Source organism: Eutrigla gurnardus (genome assembly GCF_963514095.1).
Source record: "Eutrigla gurnardus genome assembly, chromosome: 18".
Lineage (NCBI taxonomy): Eukaryota > Metazoa > Chordata > Actinopteri > Perciformes > Triglidae > Eutrigla > Eutrigla gurnardus.
In genome coordinates, this window is record NC_139929.1 from 8,462,725 (window position 1) to 8,485,125 (window position 22,401).

The 22,401-nt window shown below is 42.8% G+C and overlaps 1 protein-coding gene across 1 annotated transcript in view; it reads left to right on the top strand.

Moving 5' to 3' along the window:
- The first annotated feature begins 11,962 nt into the window (after window positions 1–11,962).
- The window catches only part of dpp6a (dipeptidyl-peptidase 6a), a 165,496-nt gene continuing 155,057 nt past the window's right edge, over window positions 11,963–22,401 (top strand). Inside the window, exon 1 of the mRNA XM_084034003.1 lies at window positions 11,963–12,102. Within this exon, the coding sequence (XP_083890129.1) occupies window positions 12,052–12,102 (51 nt within the window). The 5' untranslated portion in view covers window positions 11,963–12,051. The remainder of the gene's footprint in view (window positions 12,103–22,401) is intronic.

A 22,401-nucleotide genomic window follows, 5' to 3' on the forward strand; every position in this document is an offset into this window, starting at 1 on the left:
GCCATAGCGTACTGTATGGTTCACTCATTTTTATACTCATTAAACCATTCAGTGACCTCTGTACTGTGTATGAAGGCATCTGCAATCGTTCCGGTCTGTGTCACCCATTTATTCCCAATTTGCCTTTATTATGTCACCTATGTTTTAGCAGCCATCTCGCCAGGCCCTAACCCTAACCCTTTGGCAAACCAGAGATAAGTTGAATGTCTGCATTTTTGCATTCAGTCAAAGTAAGTTACTTAGTACAACAAGCAACACAGAGAGTACGTTATATCAGGCGACTGATTGAATGTTAAAGGGACTTAGGGCAGGATTTGTGAAAAAATAAACATTCACTTTAAGTCTTTTAATGCTAATGGGTGATGAAGCGTTCAAAACCAAAAAGAATGAGACCACACACATATCTCCCCATTGCCTTGAACAGGCTGTGTGCTGCATGATGTACTGCAATTCGTGGTCCGAATTTCCCGCGCAGTCCGGCGGACGTGACGTCAAATGACGCTGAATGCGCGTACTCGACGGCTTGGAGACCAGAAGAAGACAAGCGCGGTGGACTCAAGTACTGTATGTGTAGTAATGGACTCTGCTTCGGCCGGAAAACGACCCACCACCACACAAAGTCCACTAAAAAGTAATACCAAGAAGAAAACGAAGGTTTTATCAGCGGCAATTCGTCTTCCTAAAGTTACACTAAAATAAACACTTGTTTACTTACTTCGTCGCTTGACATGATGCTGTTCGCAGATGTATGCTACCAACGTAGTTCCGCGGAGGCATGTGCGAAGGGCTTGTAGTAAACAGTCACGTAAACAGCGAGTAAATAAATAACCGTGTCACAGCATCAGCTGCACTGAAGAGTTCGTGCGCGCTACCGCGCCGGCTTGGCAGATGGCTGCAGTTACCCTAACGGCCGTCGTGTCACTGTTGAGTCTTATTTCTTGATCCTGCCCTAAGTCCCTTTAAGTGGTTTAAAAGTTACGTGGTAAAATGAAGAGTTTAACATGAAAGACGGTCAACTAAGGGCTGGTGTGAGGTAGTTCAAAGTCAAACAAACCCAGTACTTCCACCAAGGAATCCGCAGTTTGGGTCCCGTGTGAAACCAAAAAAGGAGACTGTGAGTTTACACTTGTTTTGTAACTTTATTTAAGAAGGTCTGCTAAGGGCGGTTGTTTTTTATTCATTGTAGTCATGACTTCAGCTCAAACCATGACCTTTTCTAACCTTTACCAAGTAGTTTTGTTGACTAACATTTCTCACATTCTTTTTCGGGGGTTATGGTTATCTTCTTGATAAATTATGACTCGGGGCCTGGGCCTGGAGCATTCTTCGGTTCCCGTTTGGATTGGATATCTTCAACACAACTTTAAGCTCACAGAGTCAATGTCAGACTCGGTGTCAGTGGACCAATTGCAAAAAAGCTTACCCTGGATAATGTCAGTAGCTTCAAGTATTGTGCTGAGGATAATAACTGGATTCTCTAAAGTAACAGAGCACTGTACATTCTCTTGTATGTGTGGGTGGTTTTTCCCCTTTAACCTTAAAGGTTTAGCAGACAACTCGCAGCATTTCTGCCCATCATCCCAGTGGGTTCCGTAACTGCATCTTCAGCTCATTTAAACAAACTGTACATGGAGCTTTCCCACACCGCAACGAGTGAAATGAAATGTGTGGGCCGACTTTGTGAGGCCACTGACAGATACTTCAGTAAATGCGTACGTCCATATAGTTGATCAGGGACATTTTCTCTGCAGCAAAATGTCTTAATTGTTTTTTAAGCTCTTTTGCAAGGTTTATTTTTAAGTTAACATTTGGGAGCCTGGAAAAAAAATCCATAAAGCATTATCAGCCGTGGCATTTCAAGATGAATCTGTGTTATATTATATTGTTATTAGCCGATTTATTGTCATTGATTGGAGGAAATTTGTCTGATAAATCACGAGCGTACGTGCGCTGACTTCCACTCGACTTTGTCTTTGTTGAGGTGGAGGATTAATTTCCAGTGCGGCTCTTTCTGCACGTTTCCTGTGAAAACCCCCGTAATGTGGAAACCATTTTTTGGTGATTCCATAATTCCACGTCTACTTCATTTCAGTCCTAAGTGTGTTCCAAGGAACATCTTTGAAATCCCTCTCCTGAGCCAAGCCTTTCACCAGTATGCCCTTGAAGACCTTACGTTGGGCTCCTGGTTGCCCATGCATGCCTCTGCACACACACTGAAACCCACGGGTCAAATCCTTTCATTAGAATCACTTCACTTGATTTCAGCATATTACTTTAGTACATGCTTCGAATGCGATCAGTTAAACCCCCAGCACCCTTGAAACCCTACAATTTGAAGTTAATTTACTCGGTTCAATACAAATGGGCAGCCGTTTTAGTTTTTTTTTGTCATCTTTGTCATCTATATGTTGCAACTAACAGGACAGAGATTGTCGTTACCGCCTCTTTAAAAGTGGATTTAAACCCTTCTATATTTGCTGCACAGAATCATTTGAGCTTAGCCAGACATTTAGCCTTATTTGCCCTGATTGCTTGGTCCTCTGCTGGCTTCGTCGTGACGGTTACATATTGTTTTGCAAGCTCCGTCCTTGTGTGACTGCACTTCCAATCAGCAGCCTTTATTGAAATGTATAGCGTGGCCCCGTCGGGAACCATTTTCATAAAACGGGTGGAGGTGATTTTATTTGACTTATTGCAAAAATCTGGTGTATAACAGATAGCACAAGCTTCGTCTGTCCCGGCGTCACCGGCAGTTAAAAATAAGATGATTTGTCACGTTAGCTCCTGTGGTGCTTTCCATTGCCCAATAGTGAGATGCGGTTCCCCTTGACAATGAACACTCGCAGGCCACAGCATAAACAACCGTTTTTATTGTGCGTCGGTCTGTGAGACTCCAAATCCATGCTTTATAAATCATCTTCAGGAGGTGTGCAAACAATGATCCACTCTGCGTAGCCAAAACATGTATGGGCACATTAACACAGATGGATGGAGAGCAAAGGAGCCAATGCTGTTTACCGGCAGCCAATAGTAACGAGAGGAGTCACAGAGATGAAGGGATCGGTAAAGCCATCAGCCGTCTTTTCAACTCAATTTAAAAACTTGAGCTGTCATTAAAGTTTTAACAAAAGCCTGATACTCTCTGAAATTTCACTAGTGCTGAACGTCACCTCGCTGCCTGTTTGTATTAGTTTCACTTAATGGGTTTCGAGCCTCCAGAGACGGGCCAATCTAAAATGAGCAGCAAGCAAGAAAGTGGGACAGATCTGCAGGTGCGATGTCGAAAAACAGCCTACTCAGCCGTGTCCTTTAGGCTAACCTGGTTTAGCGGGTAGACCTGCAGTGCATACAAGTGTGCAGTCTGTTGCGTGATGTTCCTCAGCAAGCCGGGCGCCCCCAGCATTAATCTTGCAGTATCATTAACTCTTCTCTTAATGATGAAGTTAATAAAAGTCTTAATGAGCGCACTGTGGCACCAGAGCTCTGGAGTTTAAAGTTATAGGCTACTCCTCAAGTTTTTCAGTCATTACCTTTGATGCCATTTCTGGCTGATATTCTTTCCAGCAGAAGTCCTTTGTCGTATTTATGATCTGCCCGTCTTTATGTAGTGGTTTTCGTCGTTAGTGGTGGAATATGTGAGGCACACTGGACCAAAGCAGGAGCGCTGCAGCATTTTATGTCATGCGTTTGACAACATTAGATGTATTACAGTTACCAAGACTCTGATGGCTGTCATGTTTAGCCTTCTTTTATTAAAACAAGTTGATGCAATAAATCATCCCAGCTCGAGGTTTGTTTGCTGCTCCGTGATTAATTACCTTGTCATTGTGAATGGTGATCTTAGCATTATTACGGGAGTGGTTCAAAATTACGGGGAACATACTTGTTTGCTTCCTTGCTGTGAGTTTGACGAGAACATCGTTAACGTCTGTACAGTCCAGACAAAGCTAGTGCCAACATTTGATTAGCTTAGCTTAGCATAATGACTGGGAACAGCTAGCCTGGCTCTTTTTAAAATCTCATTTGTTTAATTGGTACAAAGACAATTAAGCATAAAAACAACATGTTTTATGGGATTTAATGTGCCCGACTATTTCTTGGCCAGGCACCAGGCCTTGAATGCTCCTGTCATCCATCACCCTGATATGGACTCTACACACACAGACATTTACAGCTGAAATGCATAGCCGCCTGTATAAGGCTTCTTGGATGAGAAAGTCTGCACAAAGGGTGCCATGCATGAGCCTCGTTGTATGATGCCCGACAATGTTGGTGCCAGCGTTCCATCACCCTCTCCCCTTTAAGTCCAGACGCAGCCATTGTCTTTCTTTCTCACATTGTTAGCGTCATTTTACATTGTTGTTTTCCAGACATGTTCCTGTTTTTGGGCGTGTACGCACACAGGCGGCATGTGTAAAGTTGTGTCACTAATTTGCATGCTGACAACGATTTCTAGCGAGATTACATCCGGCTGATTGATGGCCACGCTGTTGCCCCAGAAACCACCTTGGGCGATGTGATATGACTCTCCTGTTATCAGACACTAAAGCATATTCCTGTAGTTAATCTTCCCAAATGGGCTTTCACAGAAGATATCCGCCATCCACTGGGCCTTGACTGGTAATGAAAGACAGCCTTTTCCAATGGCACATCTGAATGCAGCCCATTTCAAAGCAGCTAAAAAATTGCAAAGAGGATGACAGGAATGGAGCTTCACTGGCATGTTTCATTATTCACTGATGTAGCATAGAAACTTCCATGTAACAATTCGGTACCATGCGGTTATATGATAGGAAATTAGTGCTGTTTTGATTAGTGAGTTCATTCTATTGATACATCATGATGTTAGGCAGTAAAGCTGCAGATGTAATCCGGTGCATTGCAAGGGAGGCATTGTGAAAGGACAGAATGCTGATTGCTGACAGACGGAGATGTTTTTTGACAATAACATTCATTTTCACCTAACGTCATCTCTAGATTAACTAAATTGGCCACAATGCACTAAACACGCTGGTAGTTTAAATACACATATGCATAAAAAGCAATTTACAGCATAACAAATGATTTGTAACCCAATCATTTTATACTTAAATGATGATCAGCCGACCAGCGTTCGTCTGCCCATATTTATAGGATTTCCGGAGACAGAACGAGCCGTTGAAGTTGTCTCAAGGGAATACACCTGCAGTTTTATTTCAAAGAAAGCAAACCACCTTTTATGCATTATAGTAGCAAAAATGTCAGGACCTGCTTTTTCAAACTGGTGTTAAGATCAATGAGGCCAATGAGGATTAAGTCAGTCACGAGCACATCAACCAACCAGAAGGCGTCGGCCCCACCAAAGAGGTAGCCTGCAGCATATTGCATGGAATCCATCAGAGGTGCTGTGAAACGCTGTGGGCTTCGTCTCCCGGATGGATAAACATGAGCCACCCAGAGACATGCGGAGTACAGCCACCTCCATGTTGCCATCAGTCAACCTTAATGGTTGTTAGCATATCTGAGTAACCAGGTCTAATCGTTTGACAGACTGTTGACAGTAGAGCGGAACATGTATGTAAATGTTGATGAAGCTGAGATCCTGGCAGCCCGACAGCGAAGGTGTTTACGATCTTGTGAGGAGCGACAAGGGTGTTATTCTCACATCCAGACTCTGTGTGTAATGAAACCTACAGGGAGACTGCGAGCTGGAGCTGCTGAGTAACCATAAATTTGAATCCTTTGCTGATATTTGATCAACACCGCAAGTTGTTGAGGAATGAGTTAAACCATGTATTTATCGGTTGTAATGTCGGCTGCTGGCATGTCTGGCTCTTGAGCTTACTTCTCCGAGTCGTAACCGGAGGCTACTCCCAAGGCCAAGGAAATAAACCCTGTTCAAATATGATCCTGGTTATCATATTTGTAAAAGCACGCTGCAGTGATGACCCAACAGCTAGCATCAAACCCTCGATAAAAAGCCAATGGAGAATTTTCCATCAGTTTTTGGCATTTAATGATAATGTTTAATGTCCCAGACAACGTCTGTAGTCTAATTTAGTCTTAGTAATTAAGACGTAAAAGCTTCCATATTCACGGGTGGGATACTTAATGATGTATAACAAACTCTCTTAAGCTTTTGTTAACCACAGACCTTAATTCCAAATCCAAAGTGATAGAAACTCAATTACTTTGAGGCGAGGGAACCTGAAGTACAGGCATACAAGGCTTAGTAAAATATCCATTTATCATATTCACATGTGTGAATCCTGCTTCAGTATTGTAAAATGCCTCGTAGTCAAAAGCAGTTTTCCAGCTTATGTCCTATCTGAGTTCTTTGGGACAACATGTGTTCATGTATCCGAGTGAGTCACTGTTGTATCATATCAGTCACAGGCAGAGTAAAAGAACTGATTCAATTGTGTTTCAATACTTTTGCTTTAAAGAAAAAATCTTAACACATCTTAACATATTCAAAGTCAAAATAAAGTTTGCGATAACTTATGCATGCATTGATTTTGCTCGTCTTTCACTTAACACCCGCGTTCACATCCTTTTTTTTATAATCGCTCAAGTATGAGTAGTGAAGCTGAAGCCAACTGCTGTGCTCTGGGAAACTCCTCATTGGCTTGAGCGGAGCAGAGCAAGTTAAAGTGATGAATCTGGTCGAAGTTCTGACAAACGCCTGCTGTTCAAGGCAACTCTTCCATTCATATTCAGTCGTGCTTGCCGGCTGCGTCATGAGGTGGTAGGAGGCAAACGTCCCCCTCAAGTCGGATAATAATTCCAGTAACCTTTCTGTCTCGTACCACCAACCGCTACTGAGAAGGGACGGTCCGCGAGGTGCTTCTGCAGTTTACTGCGTGTCATATTTTATTAGGGTATTTTAAAGTCACTGCAGAGCTAAAGGAATTTAAAAGATCAGAGTGTGTGTTTTCTTTTTCAGGGTTCGACATAAAAAAGACCAGAACTTCTATTTGTTGAAGTAAAAAAGTGCTTTACCGGCTAAACCTTACACCACATCAGTTTCAGTTCACGATCTCTCTACCTCTGTATGTGTCAGCGGCGGTACTAATAGACCCCCCGCTTCGAGGCTGCAAGATTAATGTGCACTTTACATGCCCGTGTGCCGTTTTCTTTCTGCTCCCGAATTCATTAGAGATGGTAACGATCTGTCGTCCTGACAGTCTGGGGCGGGGAAGGTCAGCAGAAACCTCTTATCTAGATTATGGAGTTCCCCACCAGCGGCGAAGTGCACCCAGCATTTTTTGGAGAGATATTCAGAGAAAGATGTTTGAGATGCAAATCGGTCGGCAGCGTGCTGAAACAGTTGCCTCCCGCGGCTCAGTAACGGTCACGTTTTCAGCTATCTCCGACTCGCGTTTTGCATTTGCGACTCGATAAGCTCGAAGCGTGAGCCACATTTAAACTCCAAAGCACCTTGACCCCACATGGTGGGGCGAAAGGATTGCGTGACAGTATCTTTTCGATTCAATAAAGTTTGACAGTGATATTCTTGATAGTAATTGCGTTGCTCTTGGAAACAAGCCCGCTGTCTCTCAGGCTGTCATTAAAACAGCTGAAGATGACGATGACAGCGGCGTAGAGGCTATCGTGGTATATCAAGTAATTAAGTTGATAATGAAAGCATCGATTTGTCCTAAGAAGGTCTCTGTTGAGTTTATTGTGCTGGATGACTGCCGTCACCAGAATGACGCCTGTTGTCTGGACTCACTCCACTAGGGATCCGGGCCAATCAATCCTGGGATTGGGCAAGTTTTAATCACTTTTGTCTAAAAGCCTTCACTGCTCATTAGAAAGTCTTGGTTTGGAACACGCCACAGTAAATACTGCAGACACAATGTGAGCTGACAAAGTCTGTGGTGTCATATGACATGTTTGTACTGCAAACAAGATTAGTTATTTGTGACGGTAAAACAGATGTTGATGAGAACTGTTCTATGTATAACGTTGAGCTAATATAACGTTTTTTGTTTGTTTTTTTTTAATGCAGGAGAACTTCAGTTAAAGTGTTCTGGTGATGAGGATATCGCCTTTTAACGGCCACCAGGGAGCACACCGTTTAACTGAAGGGATAAAGATTCAGTGACTTTGACTTTATTATAAATATCTGTCCTGAATGTTTGCAGAAGACGGCGTTGGAAGCCGGTCGGTCGGAGTGATGAATGGTACTGCAGTTGAGGTTGTGTTTTCAATGATATAAAAATCTTTTTTTTTTTAAATCAATATTTTTCATGCACCGTCTATGTTACTCATCAGCCCACCTCTGGCAGCCATTTATTGTACAGCTCCACATTGAAGTCGGGCAGCAGCTGTCCGCACTCTTCCACAGCTTTCCTCTCCGCAGCAGAGCTCCCATGCAGCTCGCTACGGCTTTGGCGGCTGCCTGCTCTGTAACAGTCAACTGCCTGTCTTTGTGGAGCCTGACGCCGCGGTAGCACTTACCCATCCCTGGCTGGCCGTTTTCTCTGAGAGTCTTCACACCCGGCAGCTGCCGTCTGCCTCTGTGCTGCCAACATTGTTGCTACAGATGTCCTTGGCCGCCACATCTGCATGCGAGGAATTCCAACTTGGCCTGGCATGCCTTGTCGGGGAATAAACAGCATGGCGAATTCAATATTGCGCGTGTAGAACAGGCCAGCTTGTGGGGTCGCGGTGGAGTTTATGTGCCATGTTTGATACATAAACCCTGATTAAATGCGGCACTATTGGCAACGCTCTTATTTGTACGCCATGAGTTGAAAATGTCGTGTTATGAAAGTTATCCTTTAAGCGTGCCTTTTGACAGGAGAACTCCACGGAGTAATTCTGAAGAAAAAAAATAAATGCCTACACAGTAATGAAGCAGCTACCTATCTTTGCAACTGCTGCGTTCTCCCTCTGTCAGCAGTCCAGCTGGAGTCGAGGGAGCCCGATGCCCCCATTAGGTTGTTTTGACAGCCTTACCCACAGTAATTAATACCAGGCATTTCTAAATGAGATTTATGGGAGACATGCTGTTTGCACATCCCAGTTGGGGAAACCATCTTAGTGAACTGCTGCTGTGAGTTTAGGACACTCCACTGCCTGGCTGCATCATCAGTGTGCAGGTTCATTTTTTTTTATGCAGTACAGTAAACACTGAGAATCTGAAGATACGCTTTCAGAGTAATATTGATTTATTAAAGCTTGAAAGAGAGAGGGAGAACTAAGGCGGCCTTTATCTTGAAAGCTTATGATAAAGAGGGCTCGGTCTTTAGTGGGTGTCTGTTTTAGCAAAAAACAGTAAATATTAAATGAAAAGCAACAGTAATGATAAAATAGTAACATACTGCACATTCAACATTCCAACTGTCTCAATGCATGCACATCAACAGTATGTTATAAGCTTCCCTTCATGTATGCATCTTTTGTGTGTGTGCGCTTTATGAACGTCAATAATGGAAACCAATAAGTGGTTTCACAGATCTAATGAGGCTCATGTATTTTTCATTAAAATTCTTTAGCTGTATTTCGGATGAATAAGAGGATACTTGCAACTACTTTGCAGCAGCATATTGGTTTATACACTAAGCATTGTAGTATTTGCCCTGTAATGACTTTATTTTGGAAAGGGAAAAGGAACAATTTACTAATGCCACCTTGGCTCGGTTCTCTATTATTAACAGTCGAGTCTGATTGCACCCAAGGTGATGCATTCGATTGGCTTGTTGTTTAAAGGGGCCAGTTATACTTCTTTTTCACAATCTTCTCCTTTTCACAGCTGGATGCTGCTGTTAGTTATTATAGGACCAAGGCCAGGTGAGGGGGAGTGACTCTTCTTCTTACCTCCTTTATTAACATCAATGGACGAAATGCTTATTAAAAGCTAGTCTCATTTAATAATAAAATACATGATAAAAATTAAAATTATACAATAATTTGAACAAAAGTGAATTAAATCGTACTTGCCAAATGCATGGCCGGCGATTTGACTTGACATAAATAGGATCATTATGTTATTGGGCAAATAAAAAGCATAGCAAACAGTCTTCTACGTAAACCAATGATCTACGGCATTTGTTTCATGTCTGACAGGAACGTCCACAGCGACTGAAATCAGACCTGTCTCACCTTTCCGCCAGTGATCCCCTTAAACAACACAATATTTGCTTGCAAGCCTTTGTACAGTTACACCTTGTTTTGGGGTTATTACTGGGGGGATTGAGATTCTTATCGGCTTCGGCCAGAGATAAGCATTTCCTCTGATATGACAGGTGACAAGATGATGTGATGCGCCATGATGTAAACTGTTGACCACGCGGCTGGAATAACAAATATCTGCGGCGTGGAGGTTATTAACATGTTTGAAATGGAAAGCAAAGTTGCTTGCAGTGATTGCTCAGCGTCGGCCACGTGAGGAGGAGCCAGATCGCATTCCTCAACAGATTTAATCATCCACCTGAGGAGCTGTCACCCCGACCATAACGATGACCATTTGTGAGGGCACCAACCTGTCAGCCGCCTCTTCTCCAGTCTCTTGATATGTGGAATATTATACAGTTGAATCTGTCTGCAAAACAGCTGGCAAAACGTGTTAATAACACTACAGGAGGACCTTCTCTGCAATTGGTGGGAAAATGTGTGTGTATATCAGCATCGGCAATTGACAGGTGAGTTGGAAAATATCTGCAAAAATACAATATTGTGCATCCCTACAGAGTTGCAAATAGATGTCCATGCATGCCCAGATAAGCTGTATCCCCAGTGTCCGTGTGCCACAACAGAAATGCCTTTACAGGCTGAAATTGTTTGTTGTCACAGCCTGGGAGTGTGCAAGTGTGATTTAAAAAAAGGTATTTCAAACACACTGTACCTGAAGCCACACTCGAGAGGCACAACAATCAAGTACGCTACGTCTTTGGAGCTGAGTCCATTTACTTTTTCATATAATCAATAAAAGACAAATCTGAACAACTTTCCAGCACTCAGAGTCAGCGGAGTGCTCCTCCAAATACAGGCAGGAAATACTAGAATTGAACCACTTCTAAAAATAAGGAGGGGAGGTACGTTTCCTTTCTGTCAAAATAACTCTGTCAACTATAAAACATGAACATGCATTGGGTCGCTTTTAGAATAACCCTCAAGCAGCATTTACACACTGTCTATAAGCGTCCCCAGTAATTGGACCAAATAAGTTAAATAAAAGTGGGCGAGACGGATAGTTTTTTCTTAATTTCAATAATTTGCTGTCCAATAATATAAATTCGAAAAAAATAAAATTAATTAAATTTTTTTAGTTGATTTGATTTGATTTGATTTTGTGATTTTGTCCATCGCCATTTTTGAATTTTTACGAGTGAATGAAAGTGATCATTATTGGTATGTGGAGGAGCGACGGGTGGATCTGATGAACACAAATGGACAAGCGACACCCAGAGCAGCACCAGCAACCTTACTGGTGTGAAGCTGTTAACAAACTTCATAATTCAAAGTTTTTTGGGGGGGGCGAGAGCTGGCTTCAGGAACATCTTAACAGGCTCATGGATACTTTCCCTTAAGTCATGACCTTTTTATGGTTTTATGGCACGCATATAAAATCAATCATAAGCAAAAGCAGAAAGTGATCACATTTATGGGAAGATGATTAGCCTGCAGCTGGACTGGCGTCAGTTACTCTGCACGTTAACGCTGTCCATCACACTGAAGTGGTGGCTTGGAGCAGCAGCAGCGTGTACAACACGCAGCGACGGATGAATGAGGAGGAACGGGATTTTCTGAAAAGAGCATCCAGCGCGCATCTCCCCGCCACGCAAACTTCACTTCAAGCATCTCCCTCCTTACATCTCCTCCACTGTTTTCTTTTTCTCACGCAAAAGGAGGGAGAACATTTTCAACAGTGCACCGAGGAGAGCCCACGTTGTTTCTCTCTCCCCCCTTTATTTTTTTCTTGCCAACGTTTCGGTTGTGAGCCCACCCACTTATGATCCGGCGGGGTAGCGGCGGGGACGGAGAGCTGACACGAGCCGTACTGAAGTCTCCACGTTTGTAGCTTTCGGACGCAGGTCGGAGCCGCGGAGAGGAAGGGGAACCATGAAGGAGAAGAGTCTCATTGAGACTGCAAAGATGCAGGGCAACGTCATGGTAAGCTGGCTCGTCGCACGTTTTTGCATGACGTCGATTAAACGATTTGTCAAAAAAAAATAAAAAAATAATAATGTGCAGGAAGTGTGTCGTTTCCTGCGTTCTCAGCGTCCGTTCTAACGGACCGGGTTCTCTCCGACAGTTCACGCCCTTTTGTTGGGGGGGGGGAGGGGGGGATTTCACGTGTCCTCCCCTGCCCGCAAGTAGTCCGAGCTATCGGGACTGGCTGAGGACAGGGTCGTAGTTAAACAGAGTTGGAAAGTTCCTCCCCCCCTCCTACTTTTTATGGCGCTGAAAATAATGACTGCTGGCTTTTTGGGCTTTGCCTCGTGAGGCGTTTGAGGGCAGAGGTAACCTTTTGCCCAATGAGCGTCCCATTAATATTTTACTGCATCTAAAGCTGCGAGGCGCAGGAGATATTACCCCGGCTGTCCCTCTGCTGGGAGCTGCAGGCGTCTTACAGATGGAGACTGAATACCAAAAGACCACTCTTTCAGACGTTGTCATGACTTTTCAAATGCTTTTTTATATATATATATATATATATATATATATATATATATATATATATATATATATATTATATATATATATATATATATTTCTTGATTTCAGAATTTCATGCTGACGTTGTCACAGATTCTCTGACCCAACTTTGTTTCCGGGGCACTTCCGTTTAATTTTGACTTTTCCCCCACGCTTTATTTATAGCTGAATAAGCCATGCTGTGCAAACACTCAAGGCAATTTTAAAAAATGTGGACCACAACTGTGCGGAGCGAGGCTTTTCCAAATGGTTCCCTCACCGAAGATACTTTTCCTCCCTAATGGCCTTATTTTGTGTTTCTGTGTTCATCTCTGTCGTTCCCACATAATGAAAAGCAAACACTGGTGTTTATCATGAAGATTTTGGCCAAATTCCAAATGTGTGAGATATGAAGTGAATATTGTCACACGCCAGTTGGAAGTGAATGCAGGAGTCCCATTTACATTAGACAAACCTGTGGAGAGCCTGAAGGAGTCTGAAGAGGTGGCATTCATCAGAAAGAGAGGGCACTGAGGTGATGATGGAGCCAATCAGCCTCAAGAAAGTTACAGTTACCACTCTTCCATTTTCATCCTCAAATTATTTTCCAGCACATCAGTTCAACTTTTCTTTTCTTGTTTTTATTAGATCCATCCCTCCCAGTTTAAATTCAAGCTGAACTGAAAAAGGCAGTTGCCACCCTTTGGACCCCCACACTATAGGCAGAAAGAATAAAAAAATCAATCCGCAGTGACGGCACTGCACAGAGCCTGCCTCCCGATATGTCCCGCCTCCCTTATGTCCCCCCTCCTACCCTGTATCGCTCAGAAATGCTCAGCAAATTATGTTTCAGCTAGATTTTAAGGTGAGTGCGCAGGTTGACATGCACCTCATTCGGGACTCTACTTCTTCGTCCTCACGTTGGACTGAGGTCAGACGGAACGCTACAGTGACTCAGTTCATCTCTTTGGGTACAGGTGGTATTAATATACAGGACAGGCCTTGGCTAGCTGGTTAGCATGCTGATTTTAGGCAATATCTCTGCAACACAGCACCCTTGACAAAACGTCAGCACTGTGACCTTTTCACATCTTGCTAATAATGTTACTGAAATTCTGGACAGTCCTTAATTTTAAATTTCTGGGCAAGACCTATTCAAATATTTAATTGCCAAGGCAAGTTAATGAATGTGAACTTGAAACCACTGTTATTGTGTCCTTGGCTTTCTGTAGGATTGAAATTGAAATCTAATTTTCAGAGTTCATAAAGGAGATTTTTCTTCCCCCTGAATGTCGAGTCCTTGCAGTACATTCCCCAAATGATTCGGTTCCTTAACACACTTTGTGTAGTAGTAGTTCTGTACAGGTGATGTGGCACCATATTGATGTCACCAAGACGTTTGCACCATATTGGCATTTCGCAAAATGTTGATGATCAGAGGATGAGAAATCCGAAACAACCCACTTGAAATGTTTCTGTGCAAAACTAGTGAAAACCCCAAAGGATTCAAACTACCCCTTAATAGGATTTTCAAACCAGCATCCCTCAGTTGGAGCAGTAGTCCTGCAGGAGAGCCTGCTGTAAAAGATTTCCATATTGGCTTCATCTCTGAGAGGAGTCTGCTGCCAGACTCTTGACATTTGTTGATCCGTTTCGGCCTCCTTGTTGAGATCTACCCCATTTTTAATCCAGAACTGAACCAGGACCAGGCCTCGTTGTAGCTTATGTAGTTCCCTAAAGAAAATGTCCTCTAGACCGGAAGAAGCCAACATTTCTGCCTTTTAAAAACAATGTTGTGCATTTAGCTATTGATCATGTTATTGATGCATTCACATACCTGCATCCCGAAATCCACTGTTTGATTTCTGCAGTGAAAGTATTCCTCCCCAGAGGGTTGAAGCAGGTGGCAACACGGAAAGTACATGATGGCGAAGCAGAATGACAGGTTTCTTTGCACCAAGTGATTGTTTCCTGCAACAATAAAGCCTGTGCTCACGAGACGGAGACTAACTGCAGCGTCTCAGCGGGAAGTCCTCTCAATAATGGCGAGAAACCTGCACAGCCTGATTTATGACCAGCAGACATGATGGTTGGACATCGTTGTCGCCCGTTGAGGATTCAGCGGAGTGCTTGAAAACGGATAGCAACCCTGCACAGTTTTGATCTGCACAGGAAATTGCTGCATTCAGGTGCTTAAGGGGTAATGACAGCTAGATGTTACCGCCGAACACATACAGGAGGCTATTATCTTACCGTTTCACTTGCATTACAGAGCGAGGAGCCTCGTGTACTTCACGTACGCAGCGAATGTACAGTGCGAGAACATCTCAGGCACTCATTCTCTGGCTCTTTTGCTCTGTTTGCATCTAATTGTTCCCCGACATGGCAAACTTCCCCCCATTCAAGGGCACAGACGGTGCTGTTGCCGAACAACTAATGACTTGTTTCTCTGGGCTGAAATGAAATGTACGTGGAGAGTGAGAGATTTATCTCCACAAAAGAGGAGAGGCTTCAAAGGAGTAACCGGGACGGGTCTCGTTGTCATGGTTATATTATTTGAGGGAGAGCGGCTGTTTTTTTTTTTAGTTCTCAGTTTGAGCAAACACTGGCGCTCCTCCACTGAGGGCTCTCATTGTCTCGTTAACTTCTAAGTGCGTGTGGCTGCATGATGCAAAAAGTCACTGTCTTGAGTTTTTGGGTTTAAGTTGTTTTACACTTTTGAATACTTTTAATTATTGGCTGACATAGCTATTCTCAGCCAACATATCCCCCTGAATGAGCTATTTCTCTGTAGCTCTTATTGGCATTTCTACTATATTATATTCTCTACCACAATGTTGTTGTCATGTTATAGCGTTTCTGCAAAGTTTATTCAAATTTTCATTTACCTGGTGTTTAAAGAAGGGTTTGGCGGTATGTGTCAAGCCTCGGGCTGCCCCCTCGTTGACCTGTCGCTTGGTTTCTTAAGACGACTCGATTAAGTAGACTAAGAATTTCCTCAGCCGAGGGCAGCCCTAGTGAAGTCAATATCTTTTAGGTATTTTTGGGTCTTTTTTTGCCTTTTTATTGATACGACAGCTTGAGCGTGAAAGGGGGAGAGAGATGGGGGGGGGCGCCAGGCGGATTCAAAACCGGGGCCACTGCAGCAAGGACTATGGCCTCAGTACATGGACCCATTCTAGCAACTGAGCTAACCAGCGCCCCACTCAATATCTTTGACACAATTTTTTTTTTCAAAATTCTAAGCACTGGATGAAATATGAAAAAGAAAAATCCTGTTCATAAATCATTAGTGTGCCCACACCAACATAATAATATCTTTTATTTAGCCTGTGGCTCCCAACCTGGGGGTCGCAGAGATTATTCTACATGCTGGTAAGATGGAAAGGGTAGGAACTAGAAAAAACAGCATCAACATCATCAAACAGCTGCATTTGTTCAAGTCTTTCACTAAACCAACATTTTTACAAGATTGCATTCAAACACGTCATGATAACGTTCTAATTTTCCTTTGCTAAATTCAACGCAACCTCCATCAACAATGGCCGGTCATAGCTAATCAGCCAAATACTGGCCATTTTTGATTGGCTGTCGATTGCTTGGTGAGTCAAAGGTACAACCAAGGTGGATACCATGTCAATATTATTCCAGCGATAAGCTTCCGTTTACAAACTATAACCATCTTTGAACGTCGGGCTATTTTGCTGCCCGTTTTTTATTATTTTCCCCAGAGCACGGACTGGAAGCAGATGTGTACCTGCTCACACGCTGGAGAAAGCTTCTGCTTTGTAGCTCCAAACAGCTGTTTGGTGTACTACAACTGCTTGTGCGCCTTCAGGCTTATGAGAGCATTTTGATGGAGGACCACCCTGCATGATTCAGTGCTCCACTACACAGCTAATGCCTTTTTCAATCCAAACTTCATGGCTGCCGGCCAACTTGTAGGTGTTATGTCAATAGCTCACTTCACTTGTTTTCATGCCCAGTCATTTCAAACCACGCGAAGAAGAAGCGAAATCACAGCGCTGTTTGTCCACCTCCGCACGCATGCTGCTTTATTGATTGCTGTGCAATGCCTGCTGCATCCTGGGCCATGCTTTTCCAGACATCTGGTATCGGTGCACCTGTTAACGCCTGTCTTGTAGTGAGTGAGTCAGCATTACCATCATGGATGTTTTGACATCGTCGGTGCTGCGTTTTATCGATTTAAAAAATATCAAACAGGGTCTGAAATAAGGTGTTAGACACGCAGTAAAAGCACTGGGCTGGAAAACGAAAGCTCTACAGGGCTGCAACTAATTATTATTTTCAAATGATCTATCAGCTATTTTCGATTTTTCTTTAAAATTCCAGTTTCATCAGTGTTTTTTTTGTTGAACCAACGGTAAACAAAAGCAACTACATTTGATTACAATCATACAAAACACAAAAACATCATTAAAATGAAGTGCAAACCAGTAATGTTTGGTGAATTTGTTTGTCACTTCAGTTCTGCACATCAACAAATGTTTTCAGCACCATCTGCAAATAAGACCTTTTCATTTTAAAGTGAGCACTTTTGTTTTGCAATGTGTCCCTGTAGATATTTGTGGTATATTTATGCTCTTGATTGGGGTCAGCTTTTTGCAAAATCAAAATTGCGGGCGGCCGGGAGTGAGGGACTTGATTTATAGTGACCTTTATGCGGGCCACATTTTTTCCACGGTGCCAGCTCACAACAGCAGCATTTCATTAGCCACACTGGAATCCATCATACTGAGTGTTTCCCCTTTGGCTACATTTGTTTGTCGAGCAATCAAGCAAGGCTGGCAGATGGCTGGAGTTATCAGCTTTTGCAGCACAGGAGCTGAAATCATATGACAAGGGTAGTTAGCAGAATTTTCTCTCATCTTGTCTCCTAAAAACAGAGTAGTGTTGTTTTCAGTTATTCACCTGTTGGCCCATCTGCTTGTGACTTGAAGGAAGAGTTGAAAAAAAAAGAAAAGAGCACAAAATGACTGTAATTGGACGTTGATGGAGCGGCTGATCGATAGCAGTAATTTAGGGTGGCTTTGTCAGACGTTGAAATTTGTAACATTTAAAAAACTCACTTTGTCCCCTGTTCACACTGCTTTTACTGTGACCTGAGTAGCAATAAGGGCTCTGACAACATTTCAACACATTCTCTTAAACCAGAAGAAAAGAAAAGCAATGCCAAAAAAGTTGGTCATTTCAGGATCAAATCATCACCTCAAGCATTTCAAATTTTTGTATTATGGCAATTAAAAGCCATCTCAAAGGAATTATTCCACATTTTGTACGCATACTTGGCTACAACCATCACACAAAGACTGGAAACTGGAGAAACAGTCAACTCATTAACAAATTATATTTCTAATTTGTTTAGTCTGTGTAAAAAAAAAACAGATTTTGTTCTGTTTGGACAGAGCCAGGCTAGTTGTTTCCCCCAGCTTCCAATCTTTATGCTAAGCTAATCTAAATTGCTGCTTGCTGCAGCTTCATATTAAACAGACGGACATGAAAGCGATATTGATCTTCTCATCTCATCCTCTGTAAGAAAAGGAATACGCCAATTAAAGCCAAACGATTGTACCATTATTTGCTCTTCAATGCAGGATCAGACACCACCACAAGCAAATAATAGTAAAATCATTCTGTTGTTTATTTCAAGTCTGAGCCCTCGCCTGACATGATGGTCTGTTCCGGTTTCTTTTACACCCTGCCGATAGTGAGATGCCAGATAAAACAAATGCATAATTATGTTATTCTGGCATGAAAAAGCAGCCGCTCCAAAACCCTGAAGATCTGTAGAAAAATAAGCGTTATTGGCAATCAAACCTGTATTGGTAGAAACCCAGTGTACAGCAGTGATTTTTTTTTATCGTAGTGCCATTCATTTTATTCACATTGCCGAGATAATTGAATTTTGAAACCTGTTACAGTGGCATCACACTGTGTGCCACGTCTTGTTTTTTACTGTCTCTCGTAAAAATCCTTGAGATATTCAGAAGGCCTTTTCTTCCCTCCTTGTGCATACAGTGTATCTGCCGTCTCTGTCTGTTGCACCCTCTCCCCCGGCCCTGAGCAATCAATCACCACTTAGCCAGGCTACACCATGCTGAGTGCCTCGGCGAAATAATGAGTACACAGTGGCTGAATATTTCATACAAGCCGCCCCATCCATCCCTCCATTGTTTTGCATGCTTGAGATTGAGGACCCGTGCGAGTTAAGGTCTGATTGCGGCGAAGTTCGTCTTTTATGAGGAGATGCCGTAATTGGGCTTGTTCAAGTAGTCCCGTTGATTTCTTTCTCCTCTCGTTTTTCTTTTAATGTGCAGTTATTCATCATAGGGAAAGTTAGATTGTGCCAGTGTGCTCAGTGAACAATATGCAATATACGAGTTGCAGGTACTCTTTTCATGAAGTACTTGATGGGGCGAGTCCAGGTAAAAGCCATTATCCTATTTTAAAGGGGGGAGAGGCACATAAAGGACCATGCCATTGGTTTGCATGGTTCAACACTTTTATTTTACTATAAACCATTTCCAAAGAGTACCGTAGGATTTTTGATATTTTATCTCCAACGTAACCTGTGGTTTTCCAAATAATTTAGGACTGTATGCAAATCAATTATCCTCCCAATGCCAGCCCACAATTGCTCCTCTCTCTTTGTGATCTGGCAGGGTAATGATAGATCATTTTGCTTTAGACCAAAGTAATTTCAAGTAGTCGGTCCAATTAGTTGATTGACACCCCACATTAACTGTTAGCAGGGCAGCCATTAGTCTTTCACAATGGGCAAACATGACTGACTGAGCTTGAGAGATGTAATTTAGCGATGTGGAGAAGGGGATTGATTTGTAGACTCCTTCAACTAAGTTTGTGACATTTTTGATGACGGATAACAATGAAGAGGCCTACCTGAAGGAAGTAGAGGAACTGACCTGCTGGTGTTGTTGGTGAAAACAACCTACTCCTCCTAGATAGAGCTATTCTCTGTAAAGAATGCGAGACTCCCTTCTCAAATGACACTGCTGCATAACCTTGACAAAAAGATAAATAAAAACAAAGGTGAAAAAAACATTCAGTGTGATGGATTACTCATCTCAAGCAAGGTTAAAATCTACAAGTTGATTTTCCTATACTGCACTGAAATGAATAGATACTGCCTGCGAGAGGGGAAAAATTCATCTTGAAGCATAAGTTATATGTTGGAAAAGTGCACAGCGATAACTGTGTGTGCAATTTGTAGTTAATGGGGTAAGACATTCCAAATCACCAGTACGGTCCCTTGAGCTTGAGCACAGTTGAGATATGGATTGTGCAAAAAGGTTCCGCAGCTCAAAGTCGGGAGGATTTAGCTGATGCTCGGCGGTTTTCGGGCTGGCGACGTGACGTTTGGCTCTGCTTTTGAGCAGGAAATGTCCAGGAAGGAGTCTGGACCGGCAGACGTCACAGAATAAACGTACGGTATTGCAATTAGATCCTAATTGATCTGTTGCGTAATGCCAGAAGTGTATGCATTGGAGAAGTGAATCTGCGTGTGCAGCATATTACATGCCACAAACACAGCTTCTGTTTCTCTTACTGCAATTACCTCGACTTCCGATGGCAAGCGGGGTTGCGAGATAATGAAAACAAAAGATGAAGGCCCCTCTTCTCATGAAGACCTGTTTCTTCCCCCTCGCAGGGGAACTCTGCTGTGTCTGTGTTTTTTGCTCGGCATTAATGATGATTTCCCTCAGTAGCTCTCGTTAGTACTCTGACATGATAAGCCAGTTTCCACCACTTACTCATGGCATTGAGTGTAATTGCATTTCACAGGCAGACTGTGTGCGCAGAATGAGCCGGCGGACGACTCGGCGACTCAATTTGTCTGAAATCGCTACATCGGTATATCAGTACAGTGCTTGCCGCCGTGTGTGTGTGTGTGTGTGTGTGTAGTGTAGATAAGTGTGTTCAGTGTGATCTGTGTTTTAATGCAGCAATAGTCTGTGAAACAAATAGACATAAGGTGAATGAAGGGGAGGGGGCAATGAGGAAGGCAGGCTGACAGACAGAGGGGCAGATGGAGAGAAAGAGAGAGATAGAAAAGAAAAGGTCCAATGCCAATTTTTTTAATTTCCAATTGGACCACATAGTCCCAACATGATGGGGGAGTTTGGAAACCTATTAAGAACTAAGCCGAGAAAAACAATTCAGCCATATTTCTGCCAAGATTAGCCGAGTCTGTCAGACAAGGCAAGTAAACATCTTTTTCACTCGGACTCTGAGCAGACTGTAGAACGGCGAAAGGTAGCAAAAGTCACCCAAGCTTAAAACGGTGACGTTACCGACAGACGGTGCAGAAATGAAAAATCATCCTGTCATGAATTTGCACATGGAAATCTTCCAGCTGGAATGTGATTGGAGTACCAGTTCGACATTAACCTTCAAATGGCATTAAAGTTTGTTCCTTTTTCCTGACTTTGCTCATAATATGCTGTTTCATTTGGGGCTTCTGCTATCGATTATGTAAATTATTGTGAAAGTCTTTCAGAAATCATAATTTGTTACAAAGTAGCTAAAGGTGGATTCTTCAGATGTATTTTGTTTTGTCCTTCCAACAGCCCCAAACATAAATCTATTTATTATGGTAAAGAATCGAGAAAAGGAGCAATTGATCACATTGGGAAGCGAAAACCTGCAAATCTTTGCTGTTTTCAATGAAATGACTCAAGTTATATATCAGTTATTGATTACTTTTTGCTCATCAAATAACTCCTTTTTCCTTCCTTCATGTTTCTAGAATGAGCCACAGCAAAATGCACTTACAAGGGATACATTTTTTTTTAAATAATCGATACAGAAATAGTCAAATAAGCAAAGATATCTTCTGTCTAATAATAACATGTTAGATGTGAACTTTAAGTAGCAATGTATTTACCAGTTTATAAAAATGCAAAGATTTGCTCTGAATTTGAGGTTCAAATAATGCAGTTTGGTCAGATGGTCCACTCAAACAATCACAGGACTTTCATCCAGGACGCCGCTGTTCATGTCCTGTGGGAAACTAAAAGTAGAGTTGACAAGTGAGTCGCTAGCGAGTGACTGGTTCCTTTTCCCTGAACATAACTAAATGGTTTTGTTGCCTTAAGGCTCGGTTATGCTTCCGCGTAGTGATCACGCAATGGCCACGCAACGGCCACACAGTTGCTGGGAGACCGTGATGGTTCTGCGTTGGGTTTACGTGTCAAAATGCAATTCAAAGCCACACCGGTAAAGGGCGCTATGTTTTTTGTAAAGACTGACCGACCGACTGAGACTCTTGACGTATATCGTCGTTAGCTTCGTTATAGCCTATTTGTTTACCTTCCGGCTTTAAACATCCACTATTTTTCAGAACTTGGTGTTTTATTTCTTTGTGCAAAAGCGACAAGGTGCAAACAATAAAACAAGGTGCAAACAATAAAAGTAGCCTATTAAAAGTTTAAATGGCGGTGTTTATGAGTGGAAACCGGAAAAGCGGTCTCCAGCGGATGTAGTTAGCGGACCAATCACAGCCAATGCCGCTGCGTTGGCGTTGCGTTGGCGTTGCGTTGGTGTTGCGTCGCCTCGACGCGCGTCTAGGATTTTTGGGAGGTGCACGTCAGGCCCTTGCGTTGGACGTAATGGGGGTCCGCAAGGACGTAAGGGGTCCGCAAGCCCCCTTGCGTTGTGTCAACGCAGAAGTATAACTTGGGCTTTAGACTTAACTTCCTGCGAAGATGGGACTTTATTTTGAAAATATGCATG